Source organism: Thunnus maccoyii, chromosome 3 (genome assembly GCF_910596095.1).
Source record: "Thunnus maccoyii chromosome 3, fThuMac1.1, whole genome shotgun sequence".
NCBI lineage: Eukaryota > Metazoa > Chordata > Actinopteri > Scombriformes > Scombridae > Thunnus > Thunnus maccoyii.
In genome coordinates, this window is record NC_056535.1 from 3,553,204 (window position 1) to 3,577,092 (window position 23,889).

General features: G+C 39.6%; 4 protein-coding genes across 6 annotated transcripts in view; 1 reads left to right on the top strand and 3 right to left on the bottom strand.

Moving 5' to 3' along the window:
• aldh1l1 (aldehyde dehydrogenase 1 family, member L1) overlaps positions 1 to 6,946 on the top strand; it is a 30,100-nt gene extending 23,154 nt beyond the window's left edge. For both annotated transcript variants that reach the window (XM_042405495.1, XM_042405494.1), the window contains exons 13-23: positions 791 to 941; positions 1,095 to 1,165; positions 1,320 to 1,425; positions 1,547 to 1,634; positions 2,498 to 2,591; positions 2,684 to 2,783; positions 2,880 to 2,978; positions 4,800 to 4,965; positions 5,095 to 5,200; positions 5,378 to 5,577; positions 6,432 to 6,946. In XM_042405495.1, the coding sequence (XP_042261429.1) occupies positions 791 to 941; positions 1,095 to 1,165; positions 1,320 to 1,425; positions 1,547 to 1,634; positions 2,498 to 2,591; positions 2,684 to 2,783; positions 2,880 to 2,978; positions 4,800 to 4,965; positions 5,095 to 5,200; positions 5,378 to 5,577; positions 6,432 to 6,487 (1,237 nt within the window). In that variant the 3' untranslated portion in view covers positions 6,488 to 6,946. The remainder of the gene's footprint in view (positions 1 to 790; positions 942 to 1,094; positions 1,166 to 1,319; positions 1,426 to 1,546; positions 1,635 to 2,497; positions 2,592 to 2,683; positions 2,784 to 2,879; positions 2,979 to 4,799; positions 4,966 to 5,094; positions 5,201 to 5,377; positions 5,578 to 6,431) is intronic.
• A 198-nt stretch (positions 6,947 to 7,144) lies between these two features.
• LOC121892681 (zinc finger and BTB domain-containing protein 49-like) lies at positions 7,145 to 11,663 on the bottom strand. 2 transcript variants are annotated; one of them, XM_042405496.1, is made up of 2 exons: positions 11,023 to 11,663; positions 7,145 to 9,649 (listed from the first exon to the last, which is right to left on the bottom strand). In XM_042405496.1, exons 1-2 carry the CDS (start codon positions 11,225 to 11,227, stop codon positions 8,688 to 8,690), a joined length of 1,167 nt encoding a protein of 388 aa, XP_042261430.1. In that variant the 5' UTR covers positions 11,228 to 11,663; the 3' UTR covers positions 7,145 to 8,687. The 2 variants fall into 2 exon arrangements, with proteins under 2 accessions (XP_042261430.1, XP_042261432.1); XM_042405498.1 differs by lacking the exon at positions 11,023 to 11,663 and adding an exon at positions 9,880 to 10,055.
• A 3,225-nt stretch (positions 11,664 to 14,888) lies between these two features.
• Positions 14,889 to 17,497, bottom strand: LOC121891011. The gene is made up of 2 exons (XM_042403721.1): positions 16,954 to 17,497; positions 14,889 to 15,580 (listed from the first exon to the last, which is right to left on the bottom strand). The coding sequence occupies exons 1-2, from the start codon at positions 17,156 to 17,158 to the stop codon at positions 14,889 to 14,891; spliced, it is 897 nt and encodes a 298-aa protein (XP_042259655.1). The 5' UTR covers positions 17,159 to 17,497.
• A 2,961-nt stretch (positions 17,498 to 20,458) lies between these two features.
• Positions 20,459 to 23,726, bottom strand: LOC121894224. The gene is made up of 2 exons (XM_042406662.1): positions 23,199 to 23,726; positions 20,459 to 21,511 (listed from the first exon to the last, which is right to left on the bottom strand). Exons 1-2 carry the CDS (start codon positions 23,401 to 23,403, stop codon positions 20,820 to 20,822), a joined length of 897 nt encoding a protein of 298 aa, XP_042262596.1. The 5' UTR covers positions 23,404 to 23,726; the 3' UTR covers positions 20,459 to 20,819.
• Between the last annotated feature and the right edge of the window lie 163 nt (positions 23,727 to 23,889).

Below are 23,889 nucleotides of genomic sequence, written 5' to 3' on the forward strand. Positions count from 1 at the left end.
GGAGTAGGTACATAATCATGATTAATAAAAAGATGGTCAATGTTAGTAGGAGGGGATCCTGTATCCTCATCCTCAAAAATGTGGACAGCTGCTGACATGAGTAGGTAGGGAGGCAGCAGAATTGCTATTATTAGATTTTACCACATTCCAAAATTTTGCAGGGTTTGGATAAGAGCTAGAGACCAAGTTCAAATAATAATCAGATTTAGCAAGGGACGTGCATTTATTCCTAGTCTTCCTAAATGAGACCCAATGGGATGCCTCTTTTGTATGTCTAGCAAGGGACCAACCTTTGTTTCTTGCAATGAATAAGGTTGATAGCTCAGGGGTATTATTATGTTTCAAAATAAAACATGTAAAAGAAGTTTGGATTTGGCAAATTACTTTGGCCATGTTGCTGTAGTTTAGCTAGCTACATTTCTCTGGGGGATAGCTTCAGTGTAGTGGAGCTTCATTCATGAAGCCCTTTTTTATTTTTTTTAATTATTTTTTATGTTCTTTTACAACTTCCGTGGCCTTATAGGGTTAACTGATAGTAACCACAAAGGGCTCTATGTGCTTAAAAGAACATTTCTTTGTGGTGTTGTAGCAAAGTATCTTTTTAAATTTTAACTATTTAGCAGGAGTTTTACTTTGCGTATACAGTATATTCACTGCCAGCAACAATGTAATCAGCTGCATATTGTGGTTGTTCTGTACCACTGTAGACAGAAGAACCTTAACTACCACATTATCAAGCATGGTCTATGATCTGAGTGACTCTGCGTCTCCTCTACCTCTCTGTCCACAGGCTGGCTGACCTGATGGAACAACATCAGGAGGAGCTGGCTACCATCGAAGCCATCGACTCCGGAGCAGTTTACACTCTGGCCCTCAAGACTCACGTGGGCATGTCCATCCAGACCTTCCGCTACTTTGCCGGCTGGTGTGACAAGATCCAAGTAAGAAAGTCGCTTTCAAAACCTGGAAGCTTCACTCCTAAAATTACATGAACCTTCGGTGATCAACACCACCAAATGATACTGACACACAAAGAAAAGAAACAACAGAATATGGATACATACATGGAATAAAGTGACGTCCTCTGTTTACAGGGCAGCACCATCCCCATCAACCAGGCCAGGCCCAATCGTAACCTCACCTTTACCAAGAAGGAACCAATAGGGTGAGAAATAAAATATTTGGAGCATTTACACTTGTGTGATCGACACATACTGTATGTGTAATCTTCCTATATTAAATGTGTGCATGAATAAGGGCGGTTAAAAAGAGGCAGTGATGTCAGAAGTATGCCAACACTTCTCTTTCTTTCTTCTCAGAGTATGTGCCATCGTGATTCCCTGGAACTACCCTCTGATGATGCTGGCCTGGAAGACAGCAGCTTGCCTGGCAGCTGGAAACACTGTAGTCCTCAAACCTGCTCAGGTCAGTCTCCATATCGGCAGTCAGGTTCCATCCATACATGACTACAAGAAAGAGGCTGTGCAGTCTGCAGTAATACTGTTGAGTGGATTTAAAAAAACAAGTCACTTATGTTTGTTTCCAGGTGACTCCGCTGACAGCACTGAAGTTTGCTGAGTTGGCGGCAAGGGCGGGACTGCCCAAAGGAGTGATTAATATTCTGCCTGGATCAGGTAGGAACACACACACAGGACATTAACAATAGTCCACAGCCATGCTAACAGCTCTGTGAGGCTGCATTCAAGCTAAATGCTAACATCAGCATGTTAACGTGTTAACAATGCTAGCGTGTTGATGTTTAGCAGGTACCATTTTTACCATGGTCACCGTGTCATTTTGGCATGCTATTATGCAAACATTTGATAATTAGCTCTATGTCATGAGTTTTCAGGTATAAACCAATCAGCAAAAGCCAACACATTAAAATTTTGACCAGATGGAACTAAATGAAAAGTCAGGAGATCAAGGTTATTAAAGTTCATCCTCTGGAGACCATTAATATGTGAACTAAATGCCACAGCAATCATTCCAGTAGCTGTCAAGATATTTCTTGCAACTGCAAAGTCAACTTCATGGTGACGTTAGAGAAAAGTCAGAGAAGGGAGCTAAAGTCAGCTGAATATATCCTCTGGGAACCATAAATGTCTCTAACAAATTTTACAACAATCTAGTAGATCAAGTAGATGTTGAGATATATTACTGCATAGATGATCAAACTTTGACCTGCTGGTGGTGCTAGAAGAAAAGTCAGAGGATCACCAGAGTCAGACAGATTCATTCTCTGGGGACCATGGATGTGCAAAATTTCATAGTAATCCATCAAATCATTTTCAAGATATTTCAGTTTGGACTAGAATGGTGGACCAACTGGCTATGGACTGCCATCCATAGAATGGATGCTAAAAATCCTCTCCGGATTAAGCATACACTTTGAAGCAGCATGAAAACCACTAGCGTCCTTGTCAAGCATCACATGAGTCTGAGATGGACTACTGAAGCCACTGGAGATGTTATTAAACTCATACTTTTCTTGCAGGTGCTCTGGTGGGTCAGCGTCTGTCTGACCATCCTGATGTCCGTAAACTCGGCTTCACAGGTTCCACTGAAATCGGTAAACACATCATGAAGAGGTGAGAGGCACACCACATTAACAAAACTCTATCTAAACAGAAGTGAACATTACAACTCATCTTTATGTATCTCGGTTCTCCTCCATCTAAAGCTGTGCGGTCAGTAACGTGAAGAAAGTTTCTCTGGAGCTCGGAGGAAAATCCCCTCTCATCATCTTCAGTGACTGTGACATGGACAAGGCTGTGCGCATGGTATGTTCACTCTGGGCAGCATGTGTGTTTGTCATTTTGCACATATTTAAAAAGTTTAAGTGGTTCCACCACTGTGTTATTGTCTGTGTATTTCAGGGCATGAGTTCAGTGTTCTTCAACAAGGGAGAGAACTGCATCGCAGCTGGCAGACTGTTTGTGGAAGACAGCATTCATGACCAGTTTGTGAAAAGAGTGGTATGTCTTTTTCTCTTTGGCCACAGTCACTCACACTGCTGATGTTTTAAAGTTCAGATTTGTTTCACATCTCTGAACAGCAAAACGCTGCTAGAGAAATGTAATTAATTCACAATCTGGATCTCAGTGCTTGTGTAAATCCTCTGAGGTGATTTTTGGTGAGTTTGGAGGCACAGCAGCTTCACTGCAGCTCTGGAAACCATCCCACAATATTTGCTTCTTTCACACTTCTGACAAGTTCTTGCAAGACCGTAATACCTGGAAAAATTGAACAAACAACTCTTTTGGTAAATACTGTGGTCCAGATGATGCGTATACACAAAAACCATTTATAAACTGGTATTTATAATGTGCAGAATGTTCTGTGAGACAAGAAGTTTTTAGAACGATCTGAGGGTGATATGATGAGATGGACCTGAAAAATTAGGTGTAAGACTACTAATAAAGTATTGGTGGTTTAGATTGTTAGCCTATTTCACTTTTGTGTGAAATGTGTGAAATGCCCATTAAAGGCACGTATATAAACTTAATTTTGATTCATTACTTTTGAGTGATCAATTCTTATTATTCTATTTATTTAGAAGGAAGGCATCATTTTATTTTCCTTTGTGTATGATCTTTTCATTTTTATCCTTTCTAGTGAAGCACTTTGTACAGTCTGTTTGGATCAAACAGCAACTACCACAACTTGAGGTTGAAGCCAATGATGCTGGCTCCAACTGACTCCCATTGAAAAAGCATTAACTTCTCTCTAGAATTACTAAGTCAATCATTTTTTTCAAGGAGTCATTATGGTCCCAATCTCTAAATTCAGGCCCTCTGATAAGTGTGCTGATGGTCATTTTGGAAATGATTACTCCATTAATAAGATTTGAAGACTTACAGTAGTTTTGATGTCTGCCGTGTGGACGTTGATTGACAGCTAGTCTGACTCACACCGAGTCAGACTATCGTTGCAATATTTCACCAAAGTTTAATGTTACTTGATTATGATACCTGCCCTGTTAGCACAGTTTAGCTAAAGTAGCTAATCTTAGCTAGATCAAGTAAGCTAGCGTTAGCTTTGATCCGAGGTATTTCCAGAGTGTGAAAGGCAACACCCTGCACTCCTTATTTGGAAGATCCTGGCTCCACCAGCTCCAATGCAAACCAATAGGTGACATCACACCTCGCTACATCCACCTCTGTATACAGTGATTGAGATTACTGGTACAGGTTCTTGTGATTAATTACTGACACTGGTGCTACAAATAGCCCCAGTTGTGCATAATGCTCACATGTAGTGACAACTGCTACGGCTTTGTTGTACCACCCAGAAATGCAACACAATCAACGTGCAACACAGTTCTAGTAGAACTGACAATGACACTTTAATTTAACCTCTCTATTTAGCATTCATAAGCAGTAAACAGTTAATAAATGGTTTATAACATACTATAATGTAGTTGTAAGCAGATAAAGGGGCTTAAGTAAAGTGTTTTTGAAAGTCATATTATGAATTGATTGTCAAGTGGTTATTCCAAGACTTCTCAGCATTAAGTGAGGTACAGAGATGGAGAGCAACAGTACAAGGCTTGCTTCATTGGACCAGCAGTAGCTTGGAGAACAAGAGGCCACAACACTGGACAGAAAGCCAAATATATTGAAATTCTGAGATGCTTCACTTCAGTGAAAACTCAAACTCACGTACTGATGAGAGATTTTGAAACCAAAGAGAATCTTTTGCATCTAGAATTTGCTGAAGTTTTTGAGGCCACAGTATGTACTGCATCTCTAGTTCTGTGGTTGCCTTAAAGACTGTTTGGATTTCTTTTCTCTCAGATTGAGGAGGTCAAGAAGATGAAGATCGGAGATCCACTGGACCGCTCCACAGATCACGGCCCTCAGAACCACAAAGCCCACCTGGACAAACTGGTGGAGTATTGTCAGACTGGTGTCAAGGAGGGGGCCACCCTGGTCTGTGGTGGCAAACAGATCCAGCGACCAGGTATGGCAATGCTATCAACCAATCAGTGGGGTCCTCCTCTGATGGAAGATGCAGATTGACTGATTATGTATTCACTTCTCATGTACAGTAGATTTATAATGTGCTGTCTTATTATGTGACTGCTGCCAGGTTTCTTCTTTGAACCCACGGTGTTCACTGATGTGCAAGACCACATGTACATCGCTAAAGAGGAGTCGTTCGGCCCTGTCATGATCCTTTCCAGGTTCAAGAGTGGGTATGTTGTAATTTAACATTACTTTGTGCCTTTAAATTACTCATATCCACATTTTCCTTTATTTACAACAGCATGCTGTCACAAAATTTGCACATCACAAGATTAACCATGTGTCTCTTCTTCTCTTTGCTGTTGTTTCTCCCTCCCACCTGCCTCGTCTCTGTCTCCCTACCTCAGTGATGTGGACGATGTCCTGAGAAGGGCCAACGCCACAGAGTATGGCCTGGCATCAGGTGTTTTCACACGGGACATCAGCAAAGCTCTGTACGTCAGTGAAAGGCTCAATGCAGGCACTGTTTTTGTCAACACCTACAACAAGACTGATGTGGCCTCGCCTTTTGGAGGCTTCAAACAGTCTGGCTTTGGCAAAGATCTGGGTAAGAAAAACTGTTACTGTGTAGTTGTAACTCTTTTATTAATGTGTTTGAATAGAATTAGCCTGCAATTTAAGTAAAGGAAATCAAGAAAGCCACACAGTTAGAGATATCACCAAAAACAGGATAAATAAGGTTATAGAAATGGAGGTTTCTACATTTAATATTTTACAGAGAACTGAAGTTAAAATTGCAGGTGGTAGATGATATGATGATGATGAGATGCTAGCTGTATGAATTAGCCAGATGCTTGTCACCGAGCTAACAAGGCAATTTTCTGAATTTTTGTTTTATTATGTTGATGCTTCTGCTCCACAACGTACAACTAAATGTTTACTTAGGTTTTGTTTGTAATGTTAAAAACTTTTTCCTTTACAGTATTTTAGCCATGCTAGATGCATTGCTCTAAGGGTGGTCCAAAACTCATGACAGTCCCATCAGCCTCAGCTGTACTTTTTGTTTAATGCCAATTAACCAATGTTAGAATGGAAGCACATTGCATTCACCAATGAAAAAAAATCTGAGGCATTATCTCATAATTATGACTTGCTTTCTCAATATTACAAGAAAAGATCTAAATAATAATTATAAACTAACCAGCAGCTGACTACTGAACTGTTATGAGTTGCTGTAATTTAGCTTGTAGCACCCAATAGCTCCACCAAATCCCCAAATTTCATTCCATCTCAATGGTGATGTTTTGAAACTAAGCCATTCGCTGTCTTGAGCTTTAAAACATAAACCTTTTACATGTGTGCATGGTGGCAAGAAACTCAACAGTGCCAAAACTGCTGGCAGCATGTGGACAATACACAATCCTGCCTTCATTAATGTGTACAATTCTGTCACTCCAACAGGACAAGAGGCACTCAACGAATACCTGAAGACAAAGGCAGTCACCATCGAGTATTAAGTCAAATCACAGGAGGCATCAGCTCCTCATGGCAGTGATGTGTGTGGACACTGACAGAGGACAGACATGCAGAGACAAACACAGGGATCATGTGGATCATGGAGTGATGTCATCTCAGTGAAATCAACCCAAACCCACGGTCATGTCACGTGACTACTAACTAGAATACTTGTGCCTTAACATGCTTATTGATCATATTAACATGTTCAATTTGTCAGTTTGTGATAACAAACCTCTGAGCCATGCTGTGATGAATTCAATATTGTCCTAAACTATGCAAATGAAGTATGTTACTAGGTAGCCCAGGTGACCTCTGAGACTGTTTTGTAATTAGTGTGATTGAGTTAGTGGATAGGAATACTTTTTAAAAATTGCATTATTTCTAATATGGCTTACATTAGGTCAGGAAAGTCTTAAGAAATGTAACATTTCTGATAACAATGAAAACTACTGAGCACACCACTGTTTTGGACCTCATTATTCCTGTTGTGTTGACACATCTTTGATTTAGTTCATGTAGATTAACAGCACTCACAGCAGTGCAATGAGTAATGTTAATGAATTTTAAAGTTAGTAACTGCTATACTCATTGACTGAAAAGTGCCTAAACTGACCAGTGCCAGCATTTGTTAATGAAAAAAATCTTCAAAGACAAACTTAAACCCAAATGCATCCATGTTTAATACACAGATGAGCAATACAACAAACAATAATACAGTGCAAAATGATCTTTCAAATCAGAGAATATCATTAAATAATGTAAACAAGACTCATAACCTCACCAAACACTCAGTGCCAAACAGTTTTCAATACTCACTACTCTACATACACTCTAAACTGTGTACTTCAAATATAGTGATCCTGTGGGTCCTGACACTGACACACAAATGTTGTGGGCACTGGGTGTATTTATTCTAAGGCGAGGGAGGCAGGAGGTTGGCATCATGACTGCAGGATAATATTAAATACACATCATGTATGGAAATATGAAAGTATGTTAACCAGGCATGTAAATGCTTTGTCTTACAGTAAAACCAATGCCTCTAAATACAGTTGAATAGACAGTTAAGTTTGTATCTTTGTCCTCAGCTTGTAGACTAATAGTGTAGCAGTCATTAAGATACATTTTCACACACCATCTGCTGTTGTCCTCTGTAGCTCTGAAGTGCTTTTTCATAATAGTTGCAGTTATCCATTTGTTTCCCAAACTCACTCTAAACTCTGCAAACTCTTAGCATGAGGAAAATTTAGAATATATAAGGCCTTTATTATAATTTACACACTTACAGTCTTTGCATTAATATTTAGATATTTTCTACTAATTAAATTCAGTTCCTTTCTTTTCTATAGTTGTGTAATTATGTTGTACATCTTTTACATTGCTGAATATTTCTGCCACCATTTAATTTCCCCAGAGGTTGGTTGATGCTGCTGTTGCATGTGATGCTGTCTATAATTAAAAAGTCTGCCTTTCTCCTGTCAACGCACTCATGGCTGAATTGGAAAAGACAGTGTTGATAAATTTAATTTAATGATACCAGTATCTGTTGCTATAGAAAAAAAGCTTATAGCAGACAGAGGTTCAACAGAGAACACTGCTGCATGTGGTAATGACTGACCAGAATCTCCTCAGAAATGTGCTGATGGGATGGTGAGGGAGCACGGCCTTAACCTTATGTGCAGTGCTTGTATAGGCTAGTCTTGTACTGAACTGACTGTGACTGAACTAGCGACAGACTGAGCTGAAGACAGTCAGAATCAGCGCTGAATGTCGGGTCATATGAATCATGATGTGCTCATTTACTGATCTGTGTACTGAAGTGCATTTGAACAGTGATGTGACTGCCTAGCTTAGGAAAGAATTGAACAAACTACAATCACTGACTACGAGTCTTTGAACTCAACAAAGTGATTTGTGATTTCCATCTCTAGCGTAAAGTGAAAAACATTTGAAATATTTCAGCCGTGGATCAGTCATATCTTAACAGACAACTAATGAGTGACCCGAGAAAATCAGAACTTAGTGTTTTCAATTGATGCAGAAATGCTTCATGTTTTGTTCTAAAATGCTACATTTACCCAGAATGTCTTAAGAAAATGAATTCAACTTTAAGTGAGTAAAATGTTCTACTGAAATCTGATGTAGCTGCATTGAAAATATCCAGATATGTCACATTGTATACATCTGTCCAGTGGGATTTCACGTCTTCTTTGCGTGAACTTGCATGTGTCTCAACATGTCCTTCTTATATGCAAATGGTCTGGAGCAGATGACACAGCGATGGGGTTTCTCCCCTGTGTGAGTTCTGATGTGACAGATCATGTTGCCCCTCTGCCTGAACCCTTTCCCACACACTTCACATGTGTATGGCTTCTCCACTGTGTGGATCCTCATGTGTATTCTCAGACACTCACCTCGTGCAAATCTTTTGCCACATACTTTACAACAGTGTGGTTTCTGACCTGTGTGAACCAGCAGGTGCCTTTTTAAATGTGTTCTTGTGGTGAATGTTTTGCCACAGATGTAACAAAGATTGTTCTCTCTGTGTGTTTCCAAGGCTTCAATCCCATTGTCTGCTAATGCTGCATGTTTTGGAGGACAGAGAGTGGCTGTATTGTTTGCATGTGATTTGACATGCATCATTAATGAACTCCTGCTATGGAAGGATTCTCCACACAGCTTACAAGACCAAGTTCTCTGATTGTTCCTTTGCTTTGTGCTCAAGCTAGGACTGTTTAGTCTTTGTTTTGTCCTTTTCTTTGACTTCACTGTCTTTGAACATGAGTTAGATCCTCCTCTCTGTGTACTTTGAGCATCACTGGTATCATTTTCATCCATGCTATCTGAGGAGAGCGGTTGCCAGAAATTGGCTGTTTCTGATCCTCCATAGCCATCTTCTTCCTCCTCTGTTTTCAACCACTCAGCTGAAGAGATGGGAAGAAGCTCTTCTTCTCTGCTGGTCTCAGTTTGGGTTTGACAGCAAGAGGACGGCTGCATGCTCTGTTCATACTTAAAACAAGCAACAGCATCATGTTGTGACAGGTCCTGCAGTTTCTCTTGGTCCCGGCTGGCCCGGTGTTCCTGAGGCTCTGGAAATGCATCTGCACTGTGTGTTGGCTGGGTGGAGGCCTCTGCTTCAGAAACGCTGACCTCCTGGGAGACTGGGGAGAAAGTGTTCAATAGAATATTATTTTTAACACTTTCAGTTTTCCCTTACCACTCATCCATACCATGTATTGTAACTTTGTGAGATACCAAGGAAAAAAATCAGCATATGACACATGTACAAGTGTGTTCTAATGCAAGGATTAGATGATGATGATATGTTATACTGTATATCTTTATTAATAATACCACTTACATAGTGTAAGTTTGTCATTGTCACAATTACCAATATACACAAGACTGAGGTCCTCTTCCACTACACAGTTATGGCTAAACACAGCAACATCCAGGTAAATGCAGTTGTCACGGCAGAAGGTGGATAAAGAAATATTTTCTGCAAAATCAGGAAAGAAGGCATCCCCTTTACTCAAGGTAATCAACATAATATTTTCTTTTAGAGCTGCAATGATTAGTTGATTAATTGATTAGTTGCCAACTATTAAATTAATAGTTGTGAGTCATTTTTTTAAAGAAAAATATGTCCAAAATCAGGGAAGAGGGCAACACCTTTGCTCAAGGTAATCAAATTAATATATCCTTTTAGAGCTGCAACGATTAGTTAATTAATCGATTATGCTATAATAAAAATATGCTATTATATGGTGAAAACATGTTTCATCTTTTTTATTTGTCACTTTTTCATTGTCCCACTTTAGAAAATGTGGTTTGAAAAGTGGGATAGCTGGTTTTAATAATGTGGGACAGTCATGTATGATCTTAAATTGGTGAAATATGCATTCCAGCTCATTAAATGTGCAATACCAATAGTTATTCAGTTGTCTTGAGATGCTCATTTTTTGTTATTTTTGGGCAGATGGCAAATTATAATATTACCAATAGGCTACCAATACAGGATATAATACATTACTATACTATTTGTAGCAGCATTGTACAAAACATTACAAAACATTGTAACTACTGAAATGACCAAACATGGGCATGCACTTTAGCCTTGAGTGTTACTGACCAGACAAGTTTTTATTGTATGAATTAAGGTGATTTAGACCTTTCAGCCTCCCAGTGAGTGTCCCATATTTCAGCCTCAACTGTCCCACATTAGGAAAGGCACATCATTTGGGACAATTTGGCACATGAACACTTTTATATTTGCCATTTTTTCTCTGAGTCCTCTGCATTCTGATATGAGTAGAAAACACCTCGGGGATTTCAGAATGGTAATGTGTGTGGATATTACGTATTGGCTTCATCAAGAAACATATTGCTGAAGTGCCACTTGCAAAAATTGTCCCACAGTACTCTAATTCACCCTAGCTGGCCACACGTCGAATAAAGCATCACAAGCTCTGTGTTCGTAGTGACAGCCTCTTGAGACCACAGTAGACTCATTTCCACAACAGAGCAGACTAACCTGCAGTGAACACCTCTACCTGCACCTGCCGGTTCAAACCTTCAGCTAGTAGCAGCAGCCCGCTGTGTTTCACATCCTCCTTGGACAGATAAATGTCATTTCGATACTCTAAAATGGTCCTTTCCACAGCACTGAAGATTTCCTCCGCCGCAGCTGTCAGTCGCTCGTTAACAAACACTCTCAGCTGCTGTAACTTATCTGCCATTTTGGAGGACGAGAAGATGCACCTGTGGATTCACAAAGCTAACTGCTAAGCTAGGCTAAGCTCGAAGCTAGTGAACAGAGTAACAACGAAAGGCTAACGTTAGCCACTAACGCCAATGTCGTTTCAGAGAGAAAACTAGCGAATCTAGCGGAATAATAACGTAGCCAGACCGAGTGTAGACCATGGTGTCAACAGAGAGTGTAAACAGCAGTTATCGATTTGTAGGAAGTCTTCTTCATGTAAGATTTTGGCGGTGTATTACTGCCCTCCGCAGGACAAAATTTAACAGACACAATCACACTTATTTTCATATATAACACTGAATCATGCAGGAACTGTAAAACTGCTTTTGTGATCAGCTGGTGGTTCTCATTTTGGCCGCAGAAAGACTTAATAGAATATGACAAGACTCCTAAGTCTGACAATCTGATAGTTTTCCTTTCTGTATTATATTTGCATGCTTGACTGTTTCAGAACGTTCACATTCACATAATCCAGTAGGACGTTTTCCCAAAATGTGCAAGTACTGGTTTATCCCGCAGTGTCCGATCCTCAGTCTGCAGGTTTTAACAGAATCTCTTCGGTTCTGAAGTCCATTCTCAATGTATGTACACTGTAGGCTTCAAGTTTCCACACCACACTTGTGTAAGTGTAATACTCAACCACAATTGGCTCCAAAACTAATTGTAATGTTACAAATCCTGCTCACTGGTACACTTGTTAAACAGATGTGAGGTGTGCACATGTAGGGAAGCCTTCCTTCTTCAACAGATGAAAGGAAAAAAAAACTGCGCACACATCATTCTGCACAGAGACGAAAACAAATCCAAGTCAAGTAATATTAAGTAAAACAATTTTTTAATGGAGGCGGACTTTAAAATCAAACAACATGGAAATAAAAATGGAAAATAACTAAACTGTCCTAATATGTATTTATAAATATACACCGATCAGCCATAACATTAAAACCACCTGCCTAGTATTGTGTAGGTCTCCTTTGTCCCACCAAAACAGCTCTGACCCGTCAATGCATGGACTCCACAAGACCTTTGAAGGTGACTTCTGGTATGGCACCAAGACGTTAGCAGCAAATCCTTTAAATCCTGTAAGTTGCGAGGTGAGACCTCCATGGATCGGACTTGTTCTTCCAACTCATCCCACAGATGCTCCATGAGATTGAGATCCGGGGAATTTGGAGGCCAAGGCAACACCTTGAACTCCTTGTCATGTTCCTCAAACCATTCCTGAACAGTTTTTGCAGTGTGGCAGGGTGCATTATCCTGCTGAAAGATGCCACTGCTATCAGGGAATACCGTTGCCATGAAGGGGTGTACCTGGTCTGCAACAATGTTTAAGTAGGTGGTACATGTCAAAGTAACATCCACATGAAAGCCAGAACCCAAGGTTTCCCAGCAGAACATTGCTCAGAGCATCACACTGCCTCCACTGGTTTGTCTTCTTCCTATAGTGCATCCTGGTGCCATCTCTTCCCCATGCACCCGACCGCCCACATGATGTAAAGGAAAACCTGATTTTTCCTGCTTCAAACACATCAACTTCAAGAACTGACTGTTTACTTGCTGCCTAATATACCCCACCCCTTGACAGGTGCCATTTTAACGAGATAATCAATGTTATTCACTTCGCCTATCAGTGGTTATAATGTTTTGGCTGATCAGTGTATATAATTACTTTGATATTTTATGAACCTTGGACCACAATGTAACTTACAATGTACACATCGTTTTCAGTTTAAAATAGGCACAATTTATTTTATTGCTTATGATGAACAGAACAGGCAAATATATTACAGGACCTTGAGAGGCTGATGATAAACTAAATAATTCCCCAAATAACCTGTTTGTATTTTCTTATATGTTAAAATGAGCAATTATTGTTACAGCTGTTGTGTTATGGGTTAAAACTGACTGCATATACTTTCCTATGAAAGAAGGAGAAAAGTCAGTTTAATTTTCAAAAACAATAGTGCCTCAAACACATATTTAACACCAGTGAACAACATGGCCTCACCATAGAGGGGCTTGTCAGTGTTTTTAACAGCTCCTGTACAAATATATTAGATTCTGCAGCTCCAGTCAGATATAAACAGCTGAAACCTTCTTTTCTGCCATGGTTGAATGAATAATTAAAGATCTTAAAGAGCCAGTGCAGGAAGACAAAGCAGAAATGGAAAATGGATAAATTCAGTCTTTCCCTTGCTTCTCTAAAAGATTTAATGTTCACTTATCAGTGTACAATCAAAGAAGCAAGGAACACCTCTTTTTCTGAACTGCTAAACAGGGTCAAAATCCCAGAATCCCTTTTTAAAACTGCTAATTCTGTGATTGGTCCCCTCACCTTAGCCGGTCAGTTGAATCTTCCCCTGAGATGTGAAGAAGTTCTTGATTAGTTTGTAACAAAGTAGTGGAGATTCACCAACACTTTAACAACGAAATCAGAGAGGTTGATGTTGACTCCTGCCCACCTTCAACGTCAACCTATGAACGCACTGTTGCACTTGGAAAATCATCCACCTGCCCTACAAACTGCATTCTCACTTGGTTTTTAAAAGCTGTTTAGCCATTATTGACTACTCTCTGTCTACTGCTATTTCCCCCCTCCTATTTTAAACCTACCAGTGTTTACCCCCTCTTAAAGAAGCCCTCTCTAAATCCATTTTAAGTCATTTTAGACCCATCACGAAGCTGCCATTTATTATTATTGAAGATTTTAGAAAAATCTGTCTCCACTCAATTGATTTCTTTTAGGAACAATCAAATTTTCTGAAAACTTAAATCTGGTTTCCACTCCCTACAGCGCACTGAGACTGCTCTGGTCAAGGTCACCAGTGACTTACTCCTTGCAGCTGACACAGGCCTGTACTCAATTTTAATTCTCCTTGACCTCAGCTCAGCCTTTGACACAGTCGACCATAATGTCTTAATCAGCTGTCTGAAGAGCTACGTTGGCTTCAGTGATGAATGGTGTTCCTTATATTTTGTCCACTCCATTAACATACATGTAGCGGCCAAAATATTAGGAACACTTTTCAATATAATGCACTCTAGTACACCACCACCACCCACTATGACCTCAATAATAAACACAAGTAGAATTATCACCTTTCTGACAATGTCAACAAAAACTGAAAATGTATAAACTTCGTAAATGTAGCATTTATGGCGGAGCTGTTGTATTGGATTGCATTAGGTTGCGCAGGTGTTCCTAATAAAGTGGCCGCCGACAGTATATTTGGCATAAAAAAAGAGATAAATGAACAATTAACACAGGGACACAGGATTAAAACTGGGAAAATGTATTTTTTATTTCATGGGGCCTTTAAAGCCTTGAATGTTCAGGCTCCTGCCTGTATCTGTGATCTGCTAACTCCCTATGAGCCTGATCACTGCTTCAGATCCACCAGCAGAGCCCTACTAATTGTTCCAAAATCTTGACTTCTCAATAAAGGTGACCGGGCCTTTGCTGTTCAGGCCCCTCAGCTGTGGAACTCAGTGTCATCTTTTAAATTCTTTCTTAAGACTCACTTTTAATCTTATGGCTTTTTCTTAACTGATGGTATTTGTTGTAACTATTGTGAAGCACTTTGTGACTTTGTTTTTGAAAGGTGCTATATATATAAAAAAAGTTATATTTATTATGTTTATATGCATGATGGGCAGAATTTGAATGCTTGGGTGTGTGCCTTGCAAATGTATTTTTGACATTTGATGCAAACGGTGCTGGTCTTGGTGTCCTTTTTGTTAGGGCAGCACTGGCATCTCTTCCTCTTCTTTCCAGTAAGCAAAGCTAGATGCATAGGTAAGGTTGCAGCCTTGGCTTGAATCTGCATCATCACGTTAGCAGAGACAGGGGTTCGAAGTAGACATTGCTGTTGTTCGATATGAGGGCTCACCAGAGCTTTTCCCAAAAGTCTTTGCTTTGCCCTTTTCTTTGACTTCACTGTCTTTGAACATGAGTTAGATCCTCCTCTCTGTGTAAATTCAGCATCACTGGTATCATCTTCATCCATGCTATCTGAGGAGAGCGGCTGCCAGAAATTGGCTGTTTCTGATCCTCCATAGCCATCTTCTTCCTCCTCTGTTTTCAACCACTCAGCTGAAGAGATGGGAAGAAGCTCTTCTTCTCTGCTGGTCTCAGTTTGGGTTTGACAGCAAGAGGACGGCTGCATGCTCTGTTCATACTTAAAACAAGCAACAGCATCATGTTGTGACAGGTCCTGCAGTTTCTCTTGGTCCCGGCTGGCCCGGTGTTCCTGAGGCTCTGGAAATGCATCTGCACTGTGTGTTGGCTGGGTGGAGGCCTCTGCTTCAGAAACGCTGACCTCCTGGGAGACTGGGGAGAAAGTGTTCAATAGAATATTATTTTTAACACTTTCAGTTTTCCCTTACCACTCATCCATACCATGTATTGTAACTTTGTGAGATACCAAGGAAAAAAATCAGCATATGACACATGTACAAGTGTGTTCTAATGCAAGGATTAGATGATGATGATATGTTATACTGTATATCTTTATTAATAATACCACTTACATAGTGTAAGTTTGTCATTGTCACAATTACCAATATACACAAGACTGAGGTCCTCTTCCACTACACAGTTATGGCTAAACACAGCAACATCCAGGTAAATGCAGTTGTCACGGCAGAAGGTGGATAAAGAAATATTTTCTGCAAAATCAGGAAAGAAGGCATCCCCTTTACTCAAGGTAATCAACATAATATTTTCTTTTAGAGCTGCAATGATTAGTTGATTAATTGATTAGTTGCCAACTATTAAATTAATAGTTGTGAGTCATTTTTTTAAAGAAAAATATGTCCAAAATCAGGGAAGAGGGCAACACCTTTGCTCAAGGTAATCAAATTAATATATCCTTTTAGAGCTGCAACGATTAGTTAATTAATCGATTATGCTATAATAAAAATATGCTATTATATGGTGAAAACATGTTTCATCTTTTTTATTTGTCACTTTTTCATTGTCCCACTTTAGAAAATGTGGTTTGAAAAGTGGGATAGCTGGTTTTAATAATGTGGGACAGTCATGTATGATCTTAAATTGGTGAAATATGCATTCCAGCTCATTAAATGTGCAATACCAATAGTTATTCAGTTGTCTTGAGATGCTCATTTTTTGTTATTTTTGGGCAGATGGCAAATTATAATATTACCAATAGGCTACCAATACAGGATATAATACATTACTATACTATTTGTAGCAGCATTGTACAAAACATTACAAAACATTGTAACTACTGAAATGACCAAACATGGGCATGCACTTTAGCCTTGAGTGTTACTGACCAGACAAGTTTTTATTGTATGAATTAAGGTGATTTAGACCTTTCAGCCTCCCAGTGAGTGTCCCATATTTCAGCCTCAACTGTCCCACATTAGGAAAGGCACATCATTTGGGACAATTTGGCACATGAACACTTTTATATTTGCCATTTTTTCTCTGAGTCCTCTGCATTCTGATATGAGTAGAAAACACCTCGGGGATTTCAGAATGGTAATGTGTGTGGATATTACGTATTGGCTTCATCAAGAAACATATTGCTGAAGTGCCACTTGCAAAAATTGTCCCACAGTACTCTAATTCACCCTAGCTGGCCACACGTCGAATAAAGCATCACAAGCTCTGTGTTCGTAGTGACAGCCTCTTGAGACCACAGTAGACTCATTTCCACAACAGAGCAGACTAACCTGCAGTGAACACCTCTACCTGCACCTGCCGGTTCAAACCTTCAGCTAGTAGCAGCAGCCCGCTGTGTTTCACATCCTCCTTGGACAGATAAATGTCATTTCGATACTCTAAAATGGTCCTTTCCACAGCACTGAAGATTTCCTCCGCCGCAGCTGTCAGTCGCTCGTTAACAAACACTCTCAGCTGCTGTAACTTATCTGCCATTTTGGAGGACGAGAAGATGCACCTGTGGATTCACAAAGCTAACTGCTAAGCTAGGCTAAGCTCGAAGCTAGTGAACAGAGTAACAACGAAAGGCTAACGTTAGCCACTAACGCCAATGTCGTTTCAGAGAGAAAACTAGCGAATCTAGCGGAATAATAACGTAGCCAGACCGAGTGTAGACCATGGTGTCAACAGAGAGTGTAAACAGCAGTTATCGATTTGTAGGAAGTCTTCTTCATGTAAGATTTTGGCGGTGTATTACTGCCCTCCGCAGGACAAAATTTAACAGACACAATCACACTTATTTTCATATATAACACTGAATCATGCAGGAACTGTAAAACTGCTTTTGTGATCAGCTGGTGGTTCTCATTTTGGCCGCAGAAAGACTTAATAGAATATGACAAGACTCCTAAGTCTGACAATCTGATAGTTTTCCTTTCTGTATTATATTTGCATGCTTGACTGTTTCAGAACGTTCACATTCACATAATCCAGTAGGACGTTTTCCCAAAATGTGCAAGTACTGGTTTATCCCGCAGTGTCCGATCCTCAGTCTGCAGGTTTTAACAGAATCTCTTCGGTTCTGAAGTCCATTCTCAATGTATGTACACTGTAGGCTTCAAGTTTCCACACCACACTTGTGTAAGTGTAATACTCAACCACAATTGGCTCCAAAACTAATTGTAATGTTACAAATCCTGCTCACTGGTACACTTGTTAAACAGATGTGAGGTGTGCACATGTAGGGAAGCCTTCCTTCTTCAACAGATGAAAGGAAAAAAAAACTGCGCACACATCATTCTGCACAGAGACGAAAACAAATCCAAGTCAAGTAATATTAAGTAAAACAATTTTTTAATGGAGGCGGACTTTAAAATCAAACAACATGGAAATAAAAATGGAAAATAACTAAACTGTCCTAATATGTATTTATAAATATACACCGATCAGCCATAACATTAAAACCACCTGCCTAGTATTGTGTAGGTCTCCTTTGTCCCACCAAAACAGCTCTGACCCGTCAATGCATGGACTCCACAAGACCTTTGAAGGTGACTTCTGGTATGGCACCAAGACGTTAGCAGCAAATCCTTTAAATCCTGTAAGTTGCGAGGTGAGACCTCCATGGATCGGACTTGTTCTTCCAACTCATCCCACAGATGCTCCATGAGATTGAGATCCGGGGAATTTGGAGGCCAAGGCAACACCTTGAACTCCTTGTCATGTTCCTCAAACCATTCCTGAACAGTTTTTGCAGTGTGGCAGGGTGCATTATCCTGCTGAAAGATGCCACTGCTATCAGGGAATACCGTTGCCATGAAGGGGTGTACCTGGTCTGCAACAATGTTTAAGTAGGTGGTACATGTCAAAGTAACATCCACATGAAAGCCAGAACCCAAGGTTTCCCAGCAGAACATTGCTCAGAGCATCACACTGCCTCCACTGGTTTGTCTTCTTCCTATAGTGCATCCTGGTGCCATCTCTTCCCCATGCACCCGACCGCCCACATGATGTAAAGGAAAACCTGATTTTTCCTGCTTCAAACACATCAACTTCAAGAACTGACTGTTTACTTGCTGCCTAATATACCCCACCCCTTGACAGGTGCCATTTTAACGAGATAATCAATGTTATTCACTTCGCCTATCAGTGGTTATAATGTTTTGGCTGATCAGTGTATATAATTACTTTGATATTTTATGAACCTTGGACCACAATGTAACTTACAATGTACACATCGTTTTCAGTTTAAAATAGGCACAATTTATTTTATTGCTTATGATGAACAGAACAGGCAAATATATTACAGGACCTTGAGAGGCTGATGATAAACTAAATAATTCCCCAAATAACCTGTTTGTATTTTCTTATATGTTAAAATGAGCAATTATTGTTACAGCTGTTGTGTTATGGGTTAAAACTGACTGCATATACTTTCCTATGAAAGAAGGAGAAAAGTCAGTTTAATTTTCAAAAACAATAGTGCCTCAAACACATATTTAACACCAGTGAACAACATGGCCTCACCATAGAGGGGCTTGTCAGTGTTTTTAACAGCTCCTGTACAAATATATTAGATTCTGCAGCTCCAGTCAGATATAAACAGCTGAAACCTTCTTTTCTGCCATGGTTGAATGAATAATTAAAGATCTTAAAGAGCCAGTGCAGGAAGACAAAGCAGAAATGGAAAATGGATAAATTCAGTCTTTCCCTTGCTTCTCTAAAAGATTTAATGTTCACTTATCAGTGTACAATCAAAGAAGCAAGGAACACCTCTTTTTCTGAACTGCTAAACAGGGTCAAAATCCCAGAATCCCTTTTTAAAACTGCTAATTCTGTGATTGGTCCCCTCACCTTAGCCGGTCAGTTGAATCTTCCCCTGAGATGTGAAGAAGTTCTTGATTAGTTTGTAACAAAGTAGTGGAGATTCACCAACACTTTAACAACGAAATCAGAGAGGTTGATGTTGACTCCTGCCCACCTTCAACGTCAACCTATGAACGCACTGTTGCACTTGGAAAATCATCCACCTGCCCTACAAACTGCATTCTCACTTGGTTTTTAAAAGCTGTTTAGCCATTATTGACTACTCTCTGTCTACTGCTATTTCCCCCCTCCTATTTTAAACCTACCAGTGTTTACCCCCTCTTAAAGAAGCCCTCTCTAAATCCATTTTAAGTCATTTTAGACCCATCACGAAGCTGCCATTTATTATTATTGAAGATTTTAGAAAAATCTGTCTCCACTCAATTGATTTCTTTTAGGAACAATCAAATTTTCTGAAAACTTAAATCTGGTTTCCACTCCCTACAGCGCACTGAGACTGCTCTGGTCAAGGTCACCAGTGACTTACTCCTTGCAGCTGACACAGGCCTGTACTCAATTTTAATTCTCCTTGACCTCAGCTCAGCCTTTGACACAGTCGACCATAATGTCTTAATCAGCTGTCTGAAGAGCTACGTTGGCTTCAGTGATGAATGGTGTTCCTTATATTTTGTCCACTCCATTAACATACATGTAGCGGCCAAAATATTAGGAACACTTTTCAATATAATGCACTCTAGTACACCACCACCACCCACTATGACCTCAATAATAAACACAAGTAGAATTATCACCTTTCTGACAATGTCAACAAAAACTGAAAATGTATAAACTTCGTAAATGTAGCATTTATGGCGGAGCTGTTGTATTGGATTGCATTAGGTTGCGCAGGTGTTCCTAATAAAGTGGCCGCCGACAGTATATTTGGCATAAAAAAAGAGATAAATGAACAATTAACACAGGGACACAGGATTAAAACTGGGAAAATGTATTTTTTATTTCATGGGGCCTTTAAAGCCTTGAATGTTCAGGCTCCTGCCTGTATCTGTGATCTGCTAACTCCCTATGAGCCTGATCACTGCTTCAGATCCACCAGCAGAGCCCTACTAATTGTTCCAAAATCTTGACTTCTCAATAAAGGTGACCGGGCCTTTGCTGTTCAGGCCCCTCAGCTGTGGAACTCAGTGTCATCTTTTAAATTCTTTCTTAAGACTCACTTTTAATCTTATGGCTTTTTCTTAACTGATGGTATTTGTTGTAACTATTGTGAAGCACTTTGTGACTTTGTTTTTGAAAGGTGCTATATATATAAAAAAAGTTATATTTATTATGTTTATATGCATGATGGGCAGAATTTGAATGCTTGGGTGTGTGCCTTGCAAATGTATTTTTGACATTTGATGCAAACGGTGCTGGTCTTGGTGTCCTTTTTGTTAGGGCAGCACTGGCATCTCTTCCTCTTCTTTCCAGTAAGCAAAGCTGGATGCATAGGTAAGGTTGCAGCCTTGGCTTGAATCTGCATCATCACGTTAGCAGAGACAGGGGTTCGAAGTAGACATTGCTGTTGTTCGATATGAGGGCTCACCAGAGCTTTTCCCAAAAGTCTTTGCTTTGCCCTTTTCTTTGACTTCACTGTCTTTGAACATGAGTTAGATCCTCCTCTCTGTGTAAATTCAGCATCACTGGTATCATCTTCATCCATGCTATCTGAGGAGAGCGGCTGCCAGAAATTGGCTGTTTCTGATCCTCCATAGCCATCTTCTTCCTCCTCTGTTTTCAACCACTCAGCTGAAGAGATGGGAAGAAGCTCTTCTTCTCTGCTGGTCTCAGTTTGGGTTTGACAGCAAGAGGACGGCTGCATGCTCTGTTCATACTTAAAACAAGCAACAGCATCACGTTGTGACAGGTCCTGCAGTTTCTCTTGGTCCCGGCTGGCCTGGTGTTCCTGAGGCTCTGGAAATGCATCTGCACTGTGTGTTGGCTGGGTGGAGGCCTCTGCTTCAGAAACGCTGACCTCCTGGGAGACTGGGGAGAAAGTGTTCAATAGAATATTATTTTTAACACTTTCAGTTTTCCCTTACCACTCATCCATACCATGTATTGTAACTTTATGAGATACCAATGAAAAAAATCAGCAGAAACATCTATATAACATATGACACATGTACAAGTGTGTTCTAATGCAAGGATTAGATGATGATGATATGTTATACTGTATATCTTTATTAATAATACCACTTACATAGTGTAAGTTTGTCATTGTCACAATTACCAATATACACAAGAGTGAGGTCCTCTTCCACTACACAGTTATGGCTAAACACAGCAACATCCAGGTAAATGCAGTTATCACGGCAGAAGGTGGATAAAGAAATATTTTCTGCAAAATCAGGGAAGAGGACAACACTTTTGTTCAAGGTAATCAATATTCTTCTACTTTCTTTTAGAGCTGCAATGAATAGCTGATTAATCTATTAGTTGCCAACTATTAAATTAAAGGTTGTGAGTCTTTTTTTTTTTTTTAGAAAAATATGTCCAATTTCTGTGATTCCAGCTTCTCAAATGTAAATATTTTCTGGTTTCTTTAGTCTTCTATGAGAGTAAACTGAATATCTTTGGGTTGTGGACAAAAGACATTCGAGGATGTCACCCTTTGGGAAACAGTGATTAACATTTTTCACCATTTTCTAACATTTTATGGACCAAACCACTAATCGAACAGATTAATTGTTAATGAAAATAATCATTAACTGCAGCCCTATTTTCTTTATATTTTCTGTCAAGTAAACAGGATCATTATTGGGAGCTGTTTATGCAATCATGTAAAAAACTGGAGAAAAAAGAAAAGTGGGACTTTAAGGAAATCTATCATAAATGAAGCAATGTTTAAGATTGTGTTTATGATATATTCATGCATCAAAATATACTATAATATGGTGAAAACATGTTTCATATTTTTTGTCACTTATTCCATTGTCCCACTTTAGAAAATGTGGTTTAAATGTTGTTTGAAATGTGGGACAGTTGGTTTTACTAATGTAGGACAGTCATGTACTTTCTTAAATTGGTGAAATATGCATTCCAGCACATTAAATGTGCAATAGCAATAGTTATTCAGGGGTCTTTGACTTGTAATGCTTAATTTTTGTAATTTGTGTAATATGCCACCTGCCTAAAAATAAGGCAGGTGGCAAACAGTATTACTAATACATGATATAATACATTACTATACTGTTTGTAACAGCTAAAACATTGTAATTACTGAAATGACCAAACATGAGCATGCACTTCGGCCTTGAGTGTTACTGACCAGACAAATTTTTATTGTATGAATTAAGGTGATTTAGACCTTTCAGCCTCCCAGTGAGTGTCCCATATTTCAGCCTCAACTGTCCCACATTAGGAAAGGCACATCATTTGGGACAATTTGGCACATGAACACTTTTATATTTGCCATTTTTTCTCTGAGTCCTCTGCATTCTGATATGAGTAGAAAACACCTCGGGGATTTCAGAATGGTAATTTGTGTGGATATTATGTATTGGCTTCATGAAGAAACATATTGCTGAAGTGATACTTGCAAAAATTGTCCCACAGTACTCTAATTCACCCTAGTTGGCCACACGTCGAATAAAGCATCACAAGCTCTGTGTTCGTAGTGACAGCCTCTTAAGACCACAGTAGACTCATTTTCACAACAGAGCGGACTAACCTGCAGTGAACACCTCCACCTGCACCTGCCGGTTCAAACCTTCAGCTAGTAGCAGCAGCCCGCTGTGTTTCACATCCTCCTTGGACAGATAAATGTCATTTCGATACTCTAAAATCGTCCTTTCCACAGCACTGAAGATTTCCTCCGCCGCAGCTGTCAGTCGCTCGTTAACAAACACTCTCAGCTGCTGTAACTTATTTGCCATTTTGGAGGACGAGAAGATGCACCTGTGGATTCACAAAGCTAACTGCTAAGCTAGGCTAAGCTCGAAGCTAGTGAACAGAGTGACAACGAAAGGCTAACGTTAGCCACTAACGCCAATGTCGTTTCAGAAAGAAAACTAGCGAATCTAGTTTTATGTGAACTAAGCGTGGAATAATAACATAGCCAGACAGATAAATGAAGAGGTTAGAGCAGAATGTAGAGGAGAGCGTAGACGAAGAGTGTAAACACATGTGTAAACAACAGTTCAATCTCACGGAAGTCGGAAGCAGCGTCATGGCGTCATCCTAAGAAGCGACCACAAGTTATGTTATGTTATGTTATGTTATGTTATGTTATGTTATGTTATGTTATGTTATGTTATGTTATGTTATGTTATGTTATGTTATGTCTTTCTATTTGGAATACTCAGAATTTGTAAATCTGAACCCGTGATTTGAAAGTTTTTGTTGTTTAATAGCTAAATAAA

Coding starts and splice junctions, on each gene's coding strand:
- LOC121894224 (XM_042406662.1), bottom strand. CDS start 23,403: ATGGCAAATAAGTTACAGCAGCTGAGAGTGTTTGTTAACGAGCGACTG. Junction 21,512..23,198: donor GGTGGAGGTGTTCACTGCAG/GTTAGTCCGCTC, acceptor CTTTCTCCCCAG/TCTCCCAGGAGGTCAGCGTT.
- LOC121892681 (XM_042405496.1), bottom strand. CDS start 11,227: ATGGCAGATAAGTTACAGCAGCTGAGAGTGTTTGTTAACGAGCGACTG. Junction 9,650..11,022: donor GGTAGAGGTGTTCACTGCAG/GTTAGTCTGCTC, acceptor CTTTCTCCCCAG/TCTCCCAGGAGGTCAGCGTT.
- LOC121891011 (XM_042403721.1), bottom strand. CDS start 17,158: ATGGCAGATAAGTTACAGCAGCTGAGAGTGTTTGTTAACGAGCGACTG. Junction 15,581..16,953: donor GGTAGAGGTGTTCACTGCAG/GTTAGTCTGCTC, acceptor CTTTCTCCCCAG/TCTCCCAGGAGGTCAGCGTT.